The following is a 23,572-nucleotide window of genomic DNA, read 5'->3' on the forward strand; positions in this document are numbered from 1 at the left end:
CATTCACCACCACCTCCAGGAGATATTGCCCACGGTGGAGCTGCAATAATAATTCATAAATCAATACAACACACAGTCTTAAATCTTGTGACATCTCTGCAAGCTGTGGCTGTTGAAACTATACTAGATAAAAAGATTACTATATGCTCTCTTTATCTTCCACCTAAATGTGGCTTCACAGAACATGACATACAAGACTTAACTAACCAGCTCCCAAGCCCATTTTTATTGCTTGGTGACTTCAACTCTCATAATCCTCTCTGGGGAGGTAGCATACTAAATGCTGAGGGGAAATTAATTGAGAAGTTTATTGACAATAATCCTATCACCTTGTATAACTTACCATAACACTCACAATAATACAACCAGTGCCATTGATCTAAGTATATGTTCATCCTCCATCCATCTCGATTTTATATGGTCTGTCAATGAGTATCTTAATGAAAGTGACCACTTCCCCATCCATCTCAAGTATGTCAAAAATACCCCAACAGAATGTCCCCCTAAATGGAAAGTTCAGGAAGCAGACTGGAATATATATAAAAATAATATAATTTTAGATCAAAATTTTGAAACTTTTGACAGTCATATAGAAGCATATAAATTTCTTACTGAAGCAATCTTAAAAAGTGCTGAGATTGCTATTCCAAAAACTAAAGGGAAACCCAGTAGACCTACAGTTCCATGGTGGAACAAAACCTGTGGAGTACTGAGAAAGATAACCCAAAAACGTTATCGACAATACAAAAATAGCGGTTCAACACAGAGCAAGATTATATATAAACATGCTCTTGCTAAGAAATCAAAGCGAGAATCATGGCTTCACTACATAAATGGAATTAACTCTAAAACCCCTTTGAGCGTAGTGTGGAGAAAAGTGCGAAAGCTTAGTAGCAAGTTCGTTCCCTCACCTCTACCCAAGCTTAAAATAAATAACACACTCATTACAGATCCATATGACGTTGCAGAAAATTTAGGTGAATATTTCTCCAAAATTTCTAGTCCAGAAAATCACTCACCCGAATCTCAGAAAATTCAAAATGCTCAGATTACTCTGGATTTCAACTCAAATAGTAGAGAAATCTATAACGTAAAATTATCCCTACAAGAATTTAAAGAAGCTCTTTCCAGGACAAAAAATACAACCCCTGGTGAAGACACAATATTATACGAAATGATCCCAGATCCCAGAAGATGCTAAGACCTTTCTTTTAAAAATCATCAACGGAATCTGGGAGACAGGTATATTACCTAAAAGCTGGAAAATTGCCATTATAATACATACACACATATACCAAGGCTTTTTTTCCCTTACAAGGGAGGTAGCCAAAAAGGAAAAGGCATAAAATCATTCCCACCCATTCCATCCCGGAATACACTCCACACCCCTCCACCCTCCCTCTCATCTGAGCACCTCCTGAAGGAAAGTGAAGGGCCATTATAATACCTATCAAAAAGCCCAATAAGAATCCTTTTGATCCATCTAGCTACAGGCCCATAGCCTTAACCAGTTGTGTCTGCAAGTTAATGGAAAAGATGATAAATACCAGACTTGTTTGGTACTTAGAATCTGAAAACAAACTTTCACCTTACCAGTTTGGTTTCCGTAAGAACAGATCCACGCTGGAGCCACTGCTGAGACTATCCAACCAAATCCAACAAGGATTCTCCAAACAGTGTCAAACGATAGGTGTTTTCTTTGATCTCGAGAAAGCCTATGACACAACTTGGAGATTAGGAATTATCCAACAACTAAATAAAATAGGCATCCGAGGTAATATGCTGAGATTCATTAACTCATTTTTATCTGATAGATTACACTGGCCTGCAAAGTTTCAAAGGTAAAGCATCTGATAACTGATTCTAGGGTAATTTGCTATGCAGAATCTAAAAATCACACTCATTTTGTTCAATCAGGTCACGTTTTTGAGATACGAGGCGGTAAAAATAATAAAAAACGCCATTTAGTGCTATTTATTCCCTTTAATTTTGGAAAAAAAATTCTTGACAAAAGAAATAATTTTTTCTTGCATAGTTCAGAAGATAAAGAGGATATATTACAGAAAATCTAATCATGGATGAAGGGCCTTTTCAGTGACTTTCTCCTGTGTTGGGCAGCCACCACGTCTCGTTTCAAACACCAACAGTAGTCCGCAAGAAAGTTCACATCCCACCGGCCTTGGTAGCGTTCTTCCATGACACGAATATCCTGGTGGAAACGTTCTCCCTGTTCCTCACTGAAGTCACCACAGTTCTGAGGGAAATAGTCTAAGTGGGACCGTAGAAAGTGCATTTTGACTGACATGCGAGCCCCTAATTTTTGATAGCTGTTCAAGAGCTCATCGACTTCTTGATCGTATTCTGCACTTCGGTTATTTCCTAGAAAGTTTCTTATCACTGACTTAAGCGACCACCAAACGGACAGCTCAGCTGCATTCAGTGCATCGTCAAACATTGAGTCCTTCATAAGTTCCCTTATCTGAGGCCCATCAAAGATGCCAGCCTTAAGCTTTTCCAGACTGATCCGAGGAAACTTCTGCTGAAGAAAAGTAAATCCCATGCCGTCCTTGTCCATTGCCTTCACAAAGTTCTTCATCAGTCCCAGTTTGATATGTAAAGGTGGGAGTAAGACCTTGTTTGGTTCAACAAGAGAACGAGCCTGAACATTGTGTGAACCAGGTTCCAAACGTTGTCGTGGTGGCCATTCTTGTCTGACAAAATGTTGATCATCAGCCCGACTATCCCACAGACACACAAAAAGCATGGATACTTTGTGTACCCACCCTGTAGTCCCAAAACCAATCCAACTACCTTAAGATCTCCACAGATCAACCAACCATGGTCATTGTAGTTCAGAGCAGACAGTAGCTGATCCATGTTGTCATGAGTTTCTTTCATTTGCACCGAATGACCGATTGGAATTGAAGAATATTTATTTCCGTTGTGAAGGAGGACTGCCTTGAGACTTCTGCTGGAAGAGTCGATGAACAGTCTCCATTCAGTAGCAACATAGTCCAGCCCCATTGATTGAATCAAACCAGCAATGTTGTTGCAGTAAACTAATGACGAGTCCTTCTGGGTTGTGAAGAACTGTCTAAATTCTCTTTCACGCTCTCGGTACCAAAAGAATGTTATCTCAGTTGCTAGCAAATTTTTCTCACGAAGATGAGAACCCAGAAGCTGTGCTGAATCCTTTGATAGGTTTAGATCCCGTGTCAGGTCATTGAGATCTGCTTGTGTTAGAGGCACTGGCTGGTCATTCTCTTCTGGCATCTATTCTCCACCCTCTGCCCTGTCTAGTGCGTTATCAGATTCCGATTCAGAGCTAGATTCCATTGCAACATCTGGCTCGGGAACGGGCAGGCCTGGACCATGAGGGACTGGTCGTTTGGCAGACGGAACATTAGGATACTGAATACAATGCTTGTTCTTGCGGTTGACTCCTTTAAGATTAGTCATGCAGAAATAGCAGTCTGACACATGATCTTTACCCTCTCTCCAAACCATTGGAACAGCGAATGGCATACTCTTCCTTTTTTTATTTCTCCAATCACGCAAGTTCTCGACACATGTTTTGCAGCTAACATGGGGTGCAAATGGCTTGTCCTGGTCCCCAAGCTTAACTCCAAAGTAAGCATGATATGCCTTCTTCACAAAATCAGTTATATTTGCTAGTCGACGAGGAAGAATCACATTACCACATATGTAGCAGAACCTATCAGGATGATTTGTGCATTTGCGTTCCATTTTCTGTCAATCTAAGATACGTGTCCAAAATAGAAACACAAGAAGCACAGATTCTTATAAAATCAGTCACATTGATTGGAGATCACACTTTTCTAAACCATTTTCAGTTTCAGTGTTGTCAATGCAGTTTGTCAATGTAGTCAATGCAGTTTCAGTTTCGGTTTCAGTTTCCTGAAAGTAAACAAAAACATCATTAGGTTTCAGTATCAGTTTCGGGGTGCTACAGTATAATTTTTATGCAAAAAAAAATAAGAATAGGCTATACCTGCAGCCTCGTTTTCCTTATACTTAGTACTATACAAGGCCCAAAAGTTGCACTTCTCATATCTCAAAAACTAGACCTGATCCAAGGAAACGGATGGCATTTTTGGATTCAGCGCACAAAAAAACATATAAATCACTTAAAAAACCTTCGACCTTTGAAAAAAAAAAATTTAAACGCAGGCCAGTGTTATTAAAGGTTAGAGTTGGCAATAGTCTCTCGAAACCATTTATTCAGAAGGAGGGTGTCCCCCAAGGAAGTGTCTTGAGTGTCACTTGTTTTGCTGTGGCAATAAATAATATCTTAGAAGAAATTGCACCACCTGTAAAGAGCTCCCTTTTTGTGGATGACTTGGCAATTTATTGTACAAGCTATGATGCTATTTCAGCCTGCAAGCATTTACAAAATTCAATTAATGCTGTTAGTAGATGGGCTGACTCATGGGTCTTTAAAATCTCAACCATAAAAACCACTGCTGTACGTTTTACTCGACGTAGACGAAGAGAAGTAATTCCAACCTTAAATCTAAATGGAACCATTTTACCATATGAAGAAGAGGTAAAATTTCTTGGCATGATTTTTGACTCAAAATTGACTTGGACCAGCCATATTGATACCCTGAAGACAAAAGCCAGGAAATCATTGAACATCTTGAAAGTTATATCTAGCTTTAGTTGGGGAGCAGATAAAAGATCACTGCTAATGTTATACAATACTCTTTGCCGATCCAAAATTGATTATGGTTGTCAAATTTATTCCTCTGCTTGCAAAACTAGACTGAAGGAACTTGACACAGTTCATAATATGGGCCTTAGAATATGCTCAGGGGCATTTAGAACATCACCAGTAGAAAGCATTTATGTAGATTCTGGTGAACTGCCACTTGACCTTCGTAGAGAGGAATTAGGACTAAGACTTTTATTCAAGATCAAGACAGACCGTAAAAACCGTGCCTTTGATATAAAAAATGTAAATGGTGATGATTTTAAAGGTTCTAGATTTTCAAAATCCCTTCAAGTCAGAATGAATGAACAAGTAGAAGATATATCTATCAAGACCCAGAACGTTTTTCAAGTGGGCCATCCACATATTCCCCCTTGGATTACCCCTGAAATATCAAAATGCTCTATAGAGGTAACCAAAAGGAACACTCCCATTGAGCAGGTGAAGTCTATATTTTTAGAACATGATAAAATACATGAACACACAAAGATTTATACTGATGGATCCAAATCGAATAATGGAGTTGGATATGCTGTCATCCATGATGACACATCATACTTATCTAAACTTCCTGATTCGGCCTCCATATTTACTGCAGAAATAACAGCAATTAATCATGCTTTAAAAGTAATACATGAAACCAAAGGAGATGCATTTGTAATTTATTGTGACTCAAAGAGTGTATTGGACAGTATTAGCTGTTTTAATAGCTTTCACCCTTTAATACAAAAAGCTCAGGAGTGGCTATTTCATATTTCCTTCCGACCCAAAGAGGTTCATTTCTGCTGGGTTCCATCACACGTAGGAATCTACGACAATGAACTAGCTGACAAGGAAGCAAAGGTAGCTGCACAATGTAACAAGATGCCAAATACCAAGATACCACATTCTGACATGAAAAGAATAATAAAATCCCATATTTTAAACAAATGGCAAGAGCAATGGTCTTCCCCAGTTTTAGCTAATAATAAGAAATATAAAAATATTAGAAATTCCATAAATCCATGGATTTCTGATTTTAACTTGACCCACAAAAAGCAGGTTATTTTAACTAGATTAAGGATTGGACACACCCACCTAACCCATAAATTCATCCTGGATAGCGGCGGTGCACCTGAGGGTGCTCATTGTGGCACTTTGATGTCAGTTGAGCACATTCTGGTGCACTGCCCAAAGTTTTTAAATGTAAAGACGAAGTACAATCTTCACTCAAAATCTCTCAAAGAGATTTTGGGTGAAGAAGCTGATATTGATCAACTTTTTGGATTTTTAAAAAGTAACAAATCTTTTCAATGAAATTTAGATCTCTATCAAAACAATTTTATTTACTTTACTTTTTATCTATTTATTTTTTAACCAAATTTGATGATTTTATATTTTATCAAATTTTAATCTTTTACCCACTCCTCACCAATCAATCATGACGGCGCTGAATGACCTCCTCGGTCCCAGTGCCTGGCCACTGGTCTAAATATCATACCATACCATACCATACCATCCTAGGATGCCCTCTCATATTCACTCCTTCTATCTCTGCCCTCCACACCTCTTTTACTAATCTTTCTTAACTCATTCTTTCCATGTGTTCAAATCATCCTAATACTCTTTCATCAACCCTATCTTCCAACTTCCTCTCCACCCCTGTTCTCCTCACCTCATCATTTCTCACTTTATCTAGCCTAGTAACCCCTATCATACTTCTCAGACACCTTACCTCAAACATATTCAATCTCCTCTCTTCCTACCTTATGTTCCATGTTTCTGCCCTGTACAGTGCTATTGGCACAATCACCCCTTCATACATTCTCCTCTTAGTATCCATTCCCAGATGTCTATTTCTTATTACACTTTTTAATCCACCAAGGCATTTACTCACTTCTCTCAATCTACATTCTACCTCCACCCCAACTCCTCCCTTTACTGCCAAATTCGCACCCAAGTATCTAAAACTATCCATTTCCTCCCGTCTCTCTCCCTTAAAGCTCACTTCCAGCCTACTGTCACTCTCTCCCCTTGTACAACTCATCACCTTACTTTCGCCCACATTCATCTTCAGCTTCCTTCTTTCACACACCTTTTCAAACTCTGTCACTAACTTCCTCAATCCCTCCACTGATCCTGCTATAAGTGCAGTGTCATTCGCACCACCACATTTAGCAACTCCCTTTTGGATGGTAATCAGCTTGATTTTTTGTTGATGATTTACTCAAAAGATATTTTCAGTGATGATCAGTTAATCAATCAGTGCATTGCCCCTGGTCTCCTGCAGAAGACCTGCAGCCTTCAGGAAACAAGCAACAGCCTCCAGGCAGGACCATATGTTACTTAGGGACAAGCTATTGTATTGCTTGGGGATTGATAGTGTGGGGCATTGTAATATGAGGAGTTCTATGTGGTGGTTGCATATTGGACAGTTTGAATTAGTAGCCACAACAAACAGTTCATGAAAACCACAATTTTCTATACATCCACATCACAGTTCCCAACACTCAAGAAATGAAAGACCTCCTACAAACTACATGATATAAAGTTTTGAGAATAATAACTGGATGCACCAGAACTACTCCAGTAGAGCAGCACAGGAAATTGATAGGTATATATTTCTATACATGAGCCCTCACTCCTATCCATGGATCCTACAACATAGCACAAGAGAAAACAAGTGAAAAAGTATACCATTGGCATACTACTCAAAGATTAACAACAACCTATCGATTGTAACTTGCAACACATCCATACAAAATAATTCTGTCAATCCATTAAACCTGGTCTCTTGCAGAAGATCCATAGCCTTCAGGTAACCAGCAATGGCCTCCAGGCAGGTCCACATGTCACTCAGGGAAGATATATATTGTTGTCTAGGGATTGTAGTGTGGGACATTGTAGTGTGAGATGTTCTATGTCCTCTGTATGATGGTTGCATCTGGAGCAGTCAGAATTGTTTGCCAGATGTATTTTGTGTTGATACTGTTTCAATGCTGAATGGTGTCATGAACACAGATGTGCCAGTGTGGTTCTTACCAGATGTGGGAGGGTTTTTCTGTGGAGCTTATGTTTTTGTGTGTGTGTCTGGAAGAGCTTGTTTAGTTACCTGAGTGTGTATATATTTTTGTGGGGTATAGGTGGTAGGTTGTTATTAATTGTTTTTGGTGGTGGTGCTTGTGAAATGTAGTGTGAAACGTGTGTGGTGTTAAGGGTTCTGGCATAGAATTGTGTTCCTGTCATTTTCATATGGTGTTCTATGGGGAGGATTTTGGTTTCTAATTGCAGTGGTTTCCAGTGTTCCATTTTGTAATGTATGTAAGTTGTTTGTGTTAATCTGTGTGATTGTTAAGGACCATGGTGTGGAGGCATATTTGAGTGTGGTTCTTATGAACTGTTTGAAAATGCTTCATTGCTTGCATTCAATTTAGTAGCTTTTTTTCTTGTTGATTTTTACAGTCAAACCTTTGATATGTGGGCTGAAAGTTGAGAGTTATTTATTTAATTATTTATCTATTCATTTATTCATTTATTTATTTCCCATTCTTGTATGGTGTGAGCAATGTAATTGTTGGTTTCAGGGGTGATACAGTCTGTCAAGTTATTATGGTGGGTGTTATGAGAATGGATAGAGTAGGAAATGAGGAGGCAAGGAGGAGAGTGGAGGTTGAAAGGGAGCTGGCAGAGAGGGTAAAGGAAAGAATACTAGGATGGCATGGGTATATGGAAAGAATGATTGAAGAAAGAATCAAAAAGATTGTGGAAGGTATAGGTGGATGGAGTGAACTTAAGAATGAGATGGAAGGATGGCGTGAAGAAGGATTTGAGTAAAATGGGGAATGTCTGTTGAACAGAGAAGGAAGAAGGTAAGAGGTAGGTGTGAGTAGAGAATGGTTGTGAATGAAATATAAAGTGATGCTGCCCAAAGGGATTTCCCCTTGTCTCCTCTATTTTTGTATTAGGGGACAAGGGGGAGAGTTGACATGTAAATGCTGCATTGATTCTGAGCCAAATAGTGGACAGGAGACAGGGATGACTCCTCATCCACAAGGAGCTAAGGTACAAGGGAAATGAACATGTACTCCCTTTGGTACTACACTCCTATTTCCAGTATTTGATAGGAAAAAGGGAGACAAATTTATGCCTTGTTATTTGACAATATCAAAGTCAGAAGGAGTAGGAAAAGCCTGAACTATCAACAGACAATTTTTTTTTACTAACTCTACTTTATATGCTCAAAATGATACATATTACATTTTCCATATTACATTAAGTTACATATACCAAGGACTCTTTCCCCCATACCAGGGAGGTAGCCAAAATCAAAAGGTATAATTCTACTCCCACCTATTTCATCCCCACCCATTTTACTCCCATCCACCAACCCTCCCTCCCTCTCATCTTGGCTCTTCAAGGATGACAGGTCATCCCTGCATTTCACTCATTGCCCTGGGTCAGAAGCAATGCAACAAGACAGCACATTAAGTTAAGACATGGAATTAAATTATCTAGATATGAGGCATGAGGTGGAGCTAGCATCTTGTATTCTTGAATAGTCAGTTGATTATTCAGTCAAAGGGCTGAAGAATGACCAACACATTGCCGTGAAGTCTTGAAGAGAGACAGTTGTCTCTCTTCAACCATGGGTCTAGATAAGGACAAACACGTTGCCGTGAAGTCTTGAAGAGAGACGGTTGTCCCTATTCAGCTGAGAGGCTGGAGAAGGACCAATTCTTGAAGTCTTGAAGAGAGATGATTGTTGATATTCAGCCAAAGGGCTGGAAAAGGACATCCACATTGAAATCTTAAAGGAGAGAGACCCATCTGTCTCTAATTGTGATAAAATTTCTTTAGCCTCTCTCTAGGAAGCAAGTCCTTTTCCAGCTCTTTTATAACCTTCATTAATGAGGGATTAGCTTGTTAAGTGTAGTTGGGAAGGCTTATGGGAGGATCTTGATTGAGAAGATTATGAGAGGAACAGAGGGAGTAATTGGCATGGAACAGTGTGGATTTAGGACAGGTAGAGGTTGTGTAGATCAGATTTGGTAAGGATGTTTTTTGGGCTTTTATGGATTTGGAGAAGGCTTATGACAGGGCAGACATGAAGCCACTCTGGGAAGTATTGCAGATATACGGGATAGGAGGAAAGCTTCTATGAGCTGTCAAGAGTTTTTACAAGAGTAGTAGAGCATGAATCAGAATTAGAAATGGAGAAAGTAAATGGTTCGCGGTAAAAGTAGGAATTCGTCAGGGATGTGTTATGTCGCCCTGGCTATTCAAATTATACATGGATGGGGTTGTGCGAGAGGTAAAAGCAAAGGTGGTGGGTCAAGGATTGTAGATAGTTAAAGAAAATGGAGAAAAGTGGGAGGTGAGCCAGCTGTTGTTTGCGGACGACACTGCGTTTGTAGTAGGATCAGATGAGGGATTGAGGAAGTTGGTGACAGAGTTTGGGAGAGTGTGTGAAAGAAGACAGTTGAAGATAAATGTGGGTAAAAGTAAGGTGATGAGATGTACAAGGGGTGAAAGTGGCAGCAGACTGGAAGTGAGCATTAAGGGAGAGTGACTGGAGGAAATGGATAGTTTTAGATACTTGGGTGCGAATGTGGCAGGAAAGGGTGGAGTGGAGTTAGAATGTAGATTGAGACATTTGGGAATGGATGCCAAGAGGAGATTGTATGAAGGAGTGGTTGTGCCGACAGCACTGTACGGGGTAGAAACATGGAACATAAGAGAGGAGTTTGAATGTGTTTGAGATGAGGTGCCTGAGAAGTATAAGGGTTACTAGGCTAGATTGTGAGAAATGAGGAGATGAGGAGACCAGGGGTGGAAAGAGAGTTGTTGTTGTTGTTGTCGTTCCCTAGACTGTCTGTCCGAGCAGTCCCGTCTCCCCAAGGAAGGCCACAGCCGAAACTGGGTTTTCCCACAAATCCTTTATAGAGTGTATGTTGTGTTGTTTGCGTGCATGATTGTGTATAATGCAGTCTTCCATTATGTGTTGTATGGTATGGGGGCCAATCAGCAGCAACCACCCCTGGCCATCAGCTCTACACAGAGTTGGGAGATAGGGTGGATGAAAGAGTATTGGGATGGTTTGGACACATGGAAAGAATGAGTGAAGAAAGACTAGTAAAAGAGGTATGGATGGCAGATGTGGAGGGAGTGAACATGAGGGGGCGACCTAGGATGAGATGGATGGATGGGGTGAAGGGGGCTTTGGGGAAGAGGGGAATGTCTGTTGAGGAAGGACGGGAGAGGACAGAAGACCGGGGTGAATGGAGAATGGTTGTATATGGATGATGTTGTGATGCATGAGGTGGAATGGGGGGGGGGTGAGGTAGTATGTGTGAGAAAAATTTGACGCAGCCCAAAGGGATTTCTCCCCGTCTTCTCCTTTTCTGCATGAGGGGACGGAGAGGGAGGGTTGCCAATTTAATGAAGCAGCCTTGCTGTGGATGTGCTGTGTCTTGCGACACTGCCTCTGACCCAGGGCAGTGGACAAGATGCAGGGATGACCCATCATCCAGGAGGTGCCAAGATAAGAGGGAGGGTAGAGGGTGGAGGGGAGTGGAATGTATTTAGGGATGGAATGGGTGGGAATGGTTTTTATGCCTTTTTCTTTTTGGCTACCTCCCTTGTAAGGGGGAAAAAGCCTTTGGTATATGTATGTATGTATGACTCAAACGTTATGGACATATTTCCCTGATGGGTATTTTCTCCCTTTGCTCTTACACCCCTACACATCTATGTCTTATAATTTCTCTCACTTATACATTTACAACAATTGATATAATATGAAATTAAGTACAATTTTAAATTCTTAATATTTCAGCCTACACTTCAGTGGAAAGTACACAATACATATACAATGAGGAATTGTTGCAATATTCATTTGCAAATACAAAACATTCTATCACATTTATGCTAGGGCATGACTGGAAACAAACTGGTGACACATGGGGGTGGGATGAGAAGGTGTGAGTGCTTGCCATGGCTGGCTATCTCTCTTATAAGGGGGAAGAAATGGTGTATTTATATATAGATAGATCATTATATGGGAGTATATTGGTGTTTAGTTCTGGTTCTGGGATTGGGAGATTCCTTATGAAGAGATTGAACAGTAATGGACCATTCCCATGTTCAACCACTGTGCTTTGCAGGTATTGGTGTACCCTGTTGATATTTGATTAATAGTGGGAACAATGATGGGTTACTGCAACTGCATATGATAGTCCTGCAAGATGGATTTCAAAGAGAATCTCCATGGTATCTAGTCTTCAAACCCCACTAACACAATTGCCTCTGCCTGAAGGAATAGCCCCAAGGTGCAGAAACTTGGTCTGTGGACCAGGTCCAAGATCACTATTTATCAGGTTTAGCAGTATTTCCTCCACCTTTTCACACAAGAAGAGTTGACCTTTGACATCAGCTGGTGACATAAAAACAAGCCCTCTCCAATACAATATAGTATAGACAACAGTCCAGTATTCCAGAGTCTATGGGAGGGCCTGAGGACCATTGCCAGCTGCAATGGTGCTTCAGGCTCTCAGCCATTGAAACTGATGGCAAACAACTTGTCCCTCCAGCAGGCGGTGTTGATTGGTGTTCCAACAAGACACTGCTGTGTCCCTTTCTTGTTATGTATAAATTGGCCAGCTTGACTTCGAGCACTTTTCCTGAAGAAGCCACATAGGCAAAACTACATACATATACCAAAGGCCTTTTCCCTCTTATAAGGGGGGTAGCCAAAAAACAAAGGCATAAAAACCACTCCCACCCATTCCACCCACAACTCACCCCACCTCTCTCCACCCTCTTCCCTCCTTCTCATCGTGGCACCTCCTGGATGATGGGTCATCCCTGCATCTCTCCCACTGCCCTGGGTCAGAAGCAGTGTCGCAAGACACAGAACATCCAGAGGAAGGCCACTTCATTAAATCGGCAAACCCCCTCTCCGTCCCTTCACACAGAAAAGGAGAAGATGGGGAGAAATCCCTTTGGGCTGCATCAATTTATTTCTCACACATACTCCCTCATGCTCCATTCCCCACCCATTCCCCCCACATGCATCACAGCATCATCCATACACAACCATTCTCCATTCACCCCCATCTTCTGTCCTCTCCTGTCCTTCCTCAACAGATATTCCCCTCTTTCCCAATGCCTCATTTACCCCATCCATCCATCTGATCCTAGTTCGACCCCTCAGGTTCACTCCTTCCACCTCTGCCTTTCACACCTCTTTTACTAATCTTTCTTCACTCATTCTTTCCATGTGTCCAAACCATCCTAATACTCTTTCATCAACCCTATCTCCCAACTCCCTTTCCACCCCTGTTCTCCTCCTCACCTCCTCATTTCTCACTCTATCCAGCATAGTAACCCTTATCATACTTCTCAGGTATCTCATCTCAAAACACATTCAAAATCCTCCTCTCTTCCTCTTATGTTCCATGTTTCTGCCCCATACATTGCTGTTGGCACAATCACTCCTTCATACAATCTCCTCTTAGCATCCATTCCCAAATGTGTATTTCTCATTACACTTTTTAATCCACCAAGGCATTTACTCGCTTCTCTCAATCTACATTCTACCTCCACCCCCACTCCTCCCTTTCCTGCCACATTTGCACCCAAGTATCTAAAAATATCCACTTCCTCTAGTTTCCCTTAATACTCATCTCCAGTCTGCTGCCACTTTCACCCCTTGTACATCTCATCACCTTTTACCCACATTTATTTTCAACTTCTTTTGCACACCTTCCCAAACTCTGTCACTAACATCCTCAATCCTTCCTCTGATCCTGCTACAAGCACAGTGTCATCAGCAAAGAGCAGCTGGTTTATCTCCTACTTTTCTCCATTTTCTTTAACCATTATCCCTGACCCGCTACCCTTGCATTTACCTTGCACACCACCCCATCCATGGATAAATTGAACAGCCAGGGGACCCATCCCTGACGAAGTCCCATCTTTACCTCAAATCACTCTCTCTATTTCTAATCCTAACACAAGTTCTACTACTCTCATAAAAACTCTTGACTGCTATTAATAGCTTTCCTCCTATCCCATATATCTGCAATACCTCCCACAGTGCCTTCCTGTCTACCCTGTCATAAGCCTTTTCCAGATCCATAAATGCCCCCAAAACATTCTTACCTTTTCCTATAGCTTTCTCACATATCTATCTTACCACAAACATCTGATCTACACAACTCCTGCCTGTCCTAATCCCACACTGTTCCTCACCAATTACTCCCTCTGTTCCTCTCCTAATCCTCTCAAACAAGACCCTCCCATAAGCCTTCCCAATTACACTTAACAAGCTGATCCCTCTGACACTACTACATTCACACTTGTCCCCTTTTCCCTTGTAAAGCGGGACTATACAGGCACTCCTTCACTCCTCTGGCACTTTATCCTATCTTAAACAAACATTAAAGAACCTCACCAGCCAGTCCACCATCACTGTAGGGTACGCGTACCAATGGAGATGCACTTGCCCTATGCAGACGCATTTGACACAAAAAAGCTTCTACCTGCCGATGCTGAATAGATAGGAGCATAATTTTAGGCTCAAAAAATCACTTAACTATCCCCTGCATGCAATGGGAAGCATTTTCTGATGCACAAGTGTACATAAAGCCATGCACAAGCCACCTGCAAAAAATGGAATAAAAATCTGCTAAGGAACGGTAAAAAAAAAAAAAAAAAATTAGGTTTTTGTAAGGATTTTTTCAAAAACAGTACTTTTTTTTTATTTCATCTCCTGCAGTCACATACCTATTTGGATTAGGAAGGTAAGACTATGTCACATTATGAGGGGATAGTTGAGTGATTTTTTGAGCCTATGATTATGCATCAAATGCGTCTGCATAGGGCAAGTGCGTCTCCATTGGTACGCGTACCCTACCTCCTTTTTTCAGACATTCTGCATGACATCCATCCAACTCAGGTTCCTTATCTGCTCTCATCATCTTACAACTGCCTTCACTTCATCTTTCCTAATTTCTCCTCCATTTTCCTCACTCATCACAGTCATTTTCTTAGCACTTCCCAATGCAACTACCTTTCCCTCCCTATCCTCCTTCACATTTAGCAACTCCCCAAAATACTCTGCCCATCTTCCTCTTACTGCCTTCTCTTCCATTATCATCTTTCCATCTGCACCTTTTACTTTTTCTTCTCTACTTGATTTGCCTCCTCTCTTAATTTCTTTCCAAAACATTTTTTATTACTTTAAAAATGTTCTATCATTCCCTTACCCCATTTCACATCTGCTCTCCTCTTTGCATCCTTTATCTTATGCTTTAATTCTCATCTCTTTTCTTTGTACCTCTCATATGATTCCCTCATCCTATTTTGTAACCAATCTGTGAAAGCTTGCTTCCTCTCCTCTACAACCTTCTTTGCTACCTTATCCCACCACTCACTACCCTTCCTTCTATTTCTTCCCATCCTCCTTGTTCCACCCACCATCTTTGCACACCTTGTGACTCCCTCCTTGAACCACCCCTATTCCTCCTCCACTCCTAGTTCTACTTTGTCCTTCACTCCCACCCCTCTCTCAGCTTCTTCTTGTACTCCCTCTCCTTTTCTTTCTCATTTAAGCAGTTCACTCTAAGCACCTCCCTACCTTTTGTCCTTTTCCTCTTTCTCCATCTATCCTCCACTCTCAATTTACCTTCCACTCAAAAATTATCTGATATTCCTCCATTCTCTCCCTTAGAACATATACATCTGTAACTCTTTCTACTATACTCTTGGTTACCACTATATAGTTAATTAACATTCTATCTACCACCCTTCCATCCACCACCCTCTCCCATGTGTATTTATGCTTGACTTTCTTCCTAAACACTGTATATGCTATGATCAACTCTCTAGATACACCTCCACCATCAACTCTCCACTACAATTTTTTCCTGGAACACACTTCCCAACCACTCCGTCTATTTGTTCATTTTCTACCCTAGCATTAAGGTCTCCCAGTACAACTACATTGACATTTCTCCCTAATCCCTCTATGCACTCGTTTAAATCCATCCAAAAAGTCTCCCTTCTACACTCTCTCACTACCAGGCCCATATGCACTTACAAAAACCCACATCTCCCTTCCCAGTTTTACCTTCATACACATTAACCTTGAAGAAACCTCCCTCCACTCCACTACACATTTACCTATCTCTTCACTAACTAGTATAGCCACCCTTTCTCTCCCTCATTCTCTCTTCACTTCTGAGAACCTCCCAGCTACTCTCCCAAACTCACACTCGCCTCTCCCTCTCAACTTAGTTTCATTCATTGCCAACACATCCATCTTCTTACAAACGTACTGCCTATTTCTTCCATTTTACTCTCATCTGTACCACATCCATGCACATTAAAAGACCCAAACCTTAGGGCACTGGTTGGGAAACTCCTAGAACCTCTTATGCCTTTACTTGTTTTAGGAATGTCCCTTGCAGGGCTACAGGGAGACAGATGCCTAGTCCTAATCCCCATCCCATTTTTGTTGCCTCTTATGACTCAAGTGAGACTTGGTGGCAGTATTCTTTCCCCCCACCACAGGGGAAAACAGGCAAAACTAGTTAGGAATAAAAGTATTTCCCTTTACCACCTATCCACAGTAGTTATTGTTAAATTAGTGGTTATTTTATTGCATGTTTTACAGTGAGGTAATAGAAAATCATTTCCCAGTCCTATGTACCATTTTGTATTTATTTTATATGCTTTTATTTTCAGAGTAAAAACAGCACTTCAACAGTTTCATTCAATAAGTTAAAGGAGCTGCAGATTCTGTTGCTACACCAGCTGATGGCCCTGTTGTATAGAAAGGAAGGCTTGCTTTCTTTACATCTTTGTAAGGTTTTCTTGGCCTCACCTAACTATTGGTACTGTTGGGCTCCCAACACATCTAGAACAGTGTTTTTGTATCTCTTGTCCAACCATTAGACTTTATTCACACTATGATGATGGTCTTAGTCCTGTATATATGTGTGTGCGTGTATGTGTATTTACCTAGTTGTATTTTACAGGATGAGAGCTATGCTCGTAGTGACCCGTTTTCGTAGCTGTCTTTCTTTAGTTTCTTTTCGTGTCCTCTTGTTTCTCTTCTGTCCCACTTTAATAAGTCGTCTCTGTCGAGAATTTCCATCCCTTTCATAATTCTGAAAATGGTCAACAAATCACCTCTTTCTCTTCTCTGTTCCAGTGATGACAGATGTAATTTTTCCAATCTTTGTTCGTATGTCAGGTTTGTCAGTGTAGGTGCCATCTTTGTCACTGCTCTTTGTATTCTTTCTAACTTTCTTATGTTCTTCTTTGTGCTAGGTGCCCATAGTGTTGCAGCATATTCTAGTTTAGGTCAGTATAACAACTATTTTTTTAACCATCTCCTCATCTATGTAGTCGAAGGCCACTTTCATTGACCTCAGTAAGTTATAAGTCTCTCCAAATAATTTATTGATATGTTTATCAGGTGTCAAGTCACTTGAGATGATTACTCCCAGTTCCCTTTCTGAATCGACTATTTTGACTTTGTTTCCAATTTTGTACTGTCCTGATACTCTATTTTAACTTTTTCCAAATTCCATTATGCTACATTTTTTAATGTTGAAATTCATCTCACTTTTCCGACTCCATTCCCATATTTTGTCTAGGTCTTCTTGTAGTGATATGCAATCTTCTTCTGTTCTTACTCTCTTGAGTAATTTGGCATCATCAGCAAAGAAGTTCATATAACAGTTTACTCCCTCATCCATATCATTTATATATATGGCAAACATTAAAGGAGCCAGTACAGAGCCTTGTGGGACGCCACTTTTCACATCTTCCCAGTTCGAATTTTTGTCTCTAAGTACCACTCATTTTTTTCCCAGAGAAATCCTTCATCCATTGCAGCAGTTTACCTTTTATTCCTCCTATTATTTCAATTTTTCTTATTAATTTTTTATGTGGTACTTTGTCAAATGCCTTCTGCAAATCCAAAAAGACGCAATCTGCTCAGCCATCTCTTTCTTGTATTATCTCAATTAATCTTGAGTAAAACCAGATTAGGTTTGTGGTGCATGATCTTCCACTTCTAAAGCCAAATTGTTTGGGGTTTATTATCTTATTTTCTTCCAAGTGTTTGGTCTATTTGTTTCTGATGACTTTTTCGCATATTTTTGCTACTGTGCTTGTGAGGGATACCGGTCTGAAGTTTGTAAGATCTTCCTTATTTCCTCCTTTATATATTGGTACTATGTTCGCATCTTTCCAATCGTGTGGCACCTTTCCCTCTTTGAGTGAGAAGTCGATTATCTTGTATAGTATATCTGTCAGTTCATCTATACACTCTTTCAGTATCCAATTTGCAATTAATCTGGTCCATGCAATTTCCTGACATCTAGGTTTTTTATCTGGTCTCTTATTTCTTTTTGTGTTACCTTTATTTCTTTCATCGTGGGTGATCTTTTTTGTTGTCCATCTTCCCAAGATTGTGAGCTCTCGATTGTAAAAACAGATCTAAAATGTCTGATCATAACTTCTGCCATCTCTGTGTCATCTATATATTCTTTATCTCCTTCACGCAATTTCACTATTTCATGTTTATCCTTTAGTTTTTCATTTATATATCTGTAAAAGAGTTTAGGTTGGTCCTTTTTCATAATTTTTTCTTTCCTGCTTATATTCACATATTTGTTCCTAAGTTTTATTATATGTTTGCCATTTGGATGTTTTATCTTTTTTCCATTTTTTCCAGGCTTTGTCTCTCCTGTATGTAAATGGAAAGAATAAGTGAAGAAAGATTAGTAAAAGAGGTGTGGAAGGCAGAGGTGGAGAGAGTGAACATGAGGGGGTGACCAAGGATGAGATGTATGGATGGGGTAAATGGGGCATTGGGAAAGAGGGGGATGTCTGTTGAGGAAAGGAGAAAACAGAAGATAGGGGTGAGTGGGGAATGGTTGTGTATGGGTGATGCTGTAATGCATGGAAGGAAGTGGGTGGGGGATCAGGGGGGGTGAGTATGTGTGAATGATATTTTGATGCCCATCTTCTCTTTTTCTGTAAGAGGATACATAGAGGGGGTTTGCTGATTAAATGAAGCAGCTTTGCTGCATTGCTTTTGACCCAGGGCAGTGGGTGATATGCAGGGATGACCTGTCATCCAGGAGGAGCCAAGAAAAGAGAGAGGGAGAGGTGGTGAATGGGAATGGAAAATGTGAGGACAAAATGGGTGGGAGTAGATTTATGCCTTTGAATTTGGCTACTTCCTTTGTAAGGGGCAAAAAGACCTTGGTGTATGTATGTAAATATATATATGTGTGTGTGTGTATATATATATATATATATATATATATACATATATATATGCATACATATACACATGTATGGCGTTGTTGAGTTTATATTGGAGCTTTAATTTCTCTCGTGCAACACGTTTCTGTGGTGGTTCCAAATAGTTGAGAAGGTGTCCAAAAGACATTGGGTGCGGTTTTCTCTTTTTTAATTCTCCTATACGTATTTCGACCTTACTCGGTCATCCTCAGGGAGGGAGTAACAATAGTTGGTGATCACGGCTACTTGAAATGACCTCTCCCAGTGTTCGGCCAATATACGGCCTCTATTTAAACCCCTGTAATCACCAACTATTGTTACTCCCTCCCTGAGGATGACCGAGTAAGGTCGAAATACGTATAGGAGAATTAAAAAAGAGAAAACCGCACCCAATGTCTTTTGGACACCTTCTCAACTATTTGGAACCACCACAGAAACGTGTTGCACGAGAGAAATTAAAGCTCCAATATAAACTCAACAACGCCATTGTCGCTGTAGATTTCTTGAAATCATGTATACAACATGGCCTCCTACCAAAATTCGTATATATATATATATATGTATATATATGTATATGTATATATATGTATATGTATATATATGTATATGTATATATATATGTATATGTATATATATATTATATATCTGGGATGTATTTACCTAGTTGTAATATACAGGGCTGGAGGTATGTTCATGGAACCCTGTCTTTATATTACAATTTGTCAAATTTTGCCTTAAATTATTTTATGTTGTCCACCTGAATTATTTCTCATTTTAATTTGCCCCGCATCTAAATGGAAAGCTATGCTTTCAAATTCTTTTTAAGCAGTCTCTGACATCTTTAATATTTTGGTAAATCCTATTGATATTCTTTTATCCAATACTAACAGACTCTTTAAATTTTTTCAGTACCTTTTACAATTATAAAGCTAAGTATCATATCACCTCTTTCTTTTCACTCTTCTCATGTAATATTAAGTGCAACTTAGATAGTTTAGTTAAGAACTTCTCTTGGTGACTTGCCTGTTGCACATAAGTTGCCTTGATGTAAATGTGATCACTTGTGTTTACACTCCCATTAATTTACATGAACTAATTTGGATGGATTGTGAATATAGATTGGACCGTGACTGTTACTAGTGTGAGTAAAATCTTTCGGATGCAATGGATTCAAAATTAAATGCTTCATCCTGATTGTACAATTACTATTATTATTATTACTAGTAGTAAAGCCAGTAGACATGGCCTAAATGCTGTTTATAAGAAATGAAACGGTGATGATATTGACAACTGATAGAACAATACATTCTTAGATATTTATTTTATCTTAGCCCATGGTCGCCTTTAAACATTATTATTATATGTATAGTGTTATGTTTTCTATTAGATTTTTAATTTACCTGGGTTTCAGTGTTTTCAGGATGAAACATGTTCCTTCAGTTTTGTTGATGAGTTCATAACTTTGTAAGAGTTCATAACTTGGTCATAATTAATTTTCCACTTTAAATTGGTCATTGATAATTTAGCAGATTTTTTTTTTTTTTCTTGTTTTATGAAATGAAGCAGATGTTTTAAAGGAATATTCATGAACTATATTGCTTGAAGGGGTGTTGAGGGTTTTCCATTTGATGTAAAATGCATATTTACAATAAACTGGATTTATAGTATGTATTATTTGATACCTTCCTCACCAAATCAACATCGATTCAAAGAAAGCTACTTCAGTACACTAATGATAAAACTTAAATATCTATTGATATAACAAGGTCTTCTTCCCCCTTGTATGGGGAATGTCTGTCAATCAGGGAAGGGAGAGGGCAAGAGATAGATGTGAGTGGAGGGTGGTTGTGAATGGGTGATAGATTGATCCACTCCAGAGGGATTTCTTCTTGTCTGCTTTATAAATTCTGGAGTGGATGTGGGGGGAGGGGCACCATGCAATGAAGTGGTAATAGTAAGCCAGCTTTGGCTCCCAGGAATTCATACTCACCACAAGGGTAGCAAGGGTTTCCTGTGACAATTTGGCCCCCAATTTCTTCCATGCTGGGTCTTAGGGTTGATCACCACTAGATCCCTCCTACTGACAGCACCACCAAAACCCAATCAGTGCAAATTCACAATCACAATAGTTAATCCACATCCCCTCCTCCCTCAGTCATCCCCCACAGTTCCCAGCAACTTAAGCCATAACCTCGACCGACTCTCCACCATCCTCAACCTTATCATGGATGGTGACACTTCTCACCAACTAGACAGTAGAACACAAATACATACTACACCTTATCAACAACACCCTCGTACCAAACACACACTCACCCAAGATTTTTAGTGTAACATATGCATCCATGTTGTTCAAACAACAGATCACAAAGATAAAGACAAAATGCCCACCTAGACTAAACACACTTAAATCACTTGCAGGTACAACATTCAGACATGATAAAAAAAAAACTACAATTACAGTATACAAACAATATATATGCTCAGTGTTGAATTATGCAAGCCCCACATGGGCCTCTTAACCACACTGAGACACACCACAACACCATGCAGACTATTCAGAACAAAAACTAAAAGATAATTACAGGCTGCACAAATGCAACACCTACAAACCATCTACACCATGAAACAAAAGTCCTCAAAGTGAAGGGTCACCTTGACATGAGATGCACATAAACACAGCTCACCCACTACACAACATGGCAGAACACCCACACATGCCAAGAAACATCAAAACAACACCTAAATACCTATACTACACACAAATACACCCTTCTCTTCCTCCACAACCAACTGACCAACCTCCAGAAGCATATCTATAATAATATCACTCTGCTCCATTAACAGACTGAAAGACAACACACTACTGCATGCCAGACTCCCTGACATCCATCCCTCTGAATCCTCTCTCCCTCAAGAGGACAGAATACACCTGGCCAGGCTGTGGTGTGGTCACTATCCAGTCCTAAATTACCAAAGGTGGATTGATGAATGCATTGCAGATATCTGTTTTGGTGGTTAAAGAAAAGTTCAATATGTCGACACAATAATAGTTTATATGAAATTAAAGCCTTTACTTTTTCTTTTAGGAATGTCCCCTGTGGGGCTACAAGGAGAAGGATGCCTAGTCTCAATCCCCGTCCCTTCTCGCCTCTTACGATCCAAGTGGGAATACTTGGTGGCAGTATTCTTTTCCCCCACCACAGGGGATGTGGATGTGCTGTGTCTTGCAACACTGCTTCTGACCCAGGGCAGTGGACAAGGTGCAGGGATGACCCGTCATCCAGGAGGTGCTAAGATGGGAGGGGGTGTGGAGTGTATTCGGGGATGGAATGGGTGGGAGTGATTTTATGCCTTTTCCTTTTTGGCTACCTCCCTTGTAAGGGGGAAAAAACCTTGGTATATGTATGTATAAAATTAAAGCACAATACAGAGCATGTGTCTTCTACCAAAGCAGGAACAAGACTGCTTACCCAGTGTGGGCATGCTCAAAATACAAGGGAAACATCAATCCATTTTGGTGGGAATATGAATGTAGTAAAAGAATCCACCAGGTGGCCTTATATGTACATACAGTACTACCTCTCATTAACAGACGTTAATTAGCTGCGTTTGCGGTGTTTTTGTTGTTTTTTCGGTGTTTTTGGTGTATTTGGTTTGTGCATGCAATCACTATGCCACCGAAAAACCACTCCAAATCAACGGACACCGTTACCCCCCCTTTTAGTCCGTTAATGAGAGGTAGTACTGTAACTACATTATCAAATAGATATACATAGGTGATTCACCACAGGTTCCCATAACATAGCTCTGCCACCACCTCTCAGTGCCCTCACCAAGGAAACAATGCTCATGGCAGGGAGCAGATAAATATAATGGCAAAAAACACAGCAATAGGCAAAGAACATACATGTAATATATAATAAACAAAATGGAACATGATACAAATACATAGTGGCCAGTAAAAATGAATAAATTGCCAGTCATCCAGGGCATGATACAAATAGAATAATACAGAGAATGATACATAGGACAATGAGGAAATACAATAATCATACATTTGGCAGACAAGTAGAAGTTATCTAATATAAACAGAGATCACATCCCCCTCAGTTATGCCAAGCACAACTGAGGCTGCACAGTTACTTACATGATGTACATACTGAATAGATATCAATTACAATGACAAAAAATTTACACATCAAGACCATTGTACACAAAAGTCTCACTCAACCATCAAGGCATTGTACCTTTTAAACATAGATGATATGAATGGTGACCAAGGGGTAACATGTTGGGAACATTGAGCCTTGGGGTAGGCTGGATAAATGCAGGTATGGGCACCTGTGTCATCTTAAGCCTATCAAAATGCAGAATTTCACTAAGTTCCTGAGATGGGTCAAAAACCATGAACTTATTGGGATGAAGCCTCTGCGTCACCAGAAAAGGACCAGTAAATTTGTTGTTTAATTTAGACCGTCGATCAGGCATTTGTTTATATACATGATCACCTACTTGGATGGAAACAGGTGTAGC

At 40.0% G+C, this 23,572-nt stretch overlaps 1 protein-coding gene across 4 annotated transcripts in view; it reads left to right on the forward strand.

Annotated features, from left to right (window-relative positions):
- Positions 1 to 22,348, forward strand: part of LOC143041011 (armadillo repeat-containing protein 8-like) — a 108,107-nt gene extending 85,759 nt beyond the window's left edge. For 2 of the 4 annotated variants that reach the window (XM_076212556.1, XM_076212555.1), the window contains exons 15-16: positions 21,884 to 22,015; positions 22,126 to 22,348. In XM_076212556.1, coding sequence (XP_076068671.1) covers positions 21,884 to 22,015; positions 22,126 to 22,333 — 340 coding nt within the window. In that variant the 3' untranslated portion in view covers positions 22,334 to 22,348. Of the gene's footprint in view, positions 1 to 16,459; positions 18,669 to 21,883; positions 22,016 to 22,125 lie in introns of those variants that run through there. The other 2 variants (XM_076212557.1, XM_076212558.1) reach the window with 2 other exon arrangements.
- Positions 22,349 to 23,572: the final 1,224 nt, after the last annotated feature.

This window comes from Oratosquilla oratoria, chromosome 30 (genome assembly GCF_046742065.1).
Source record: "Oratosquilla oratoria isolate Oo_2021 chromosome 30, ASM4674206v1, whole genome shotgun sequence".
Taxonomy (NCBI): domain Eukaryota; kingdom Metazoa; phylum Arthropoda; class Malacostraca; order Stomatopoda; family Squillidae; genus Oratosquilla; species Oratosquilla oratoria.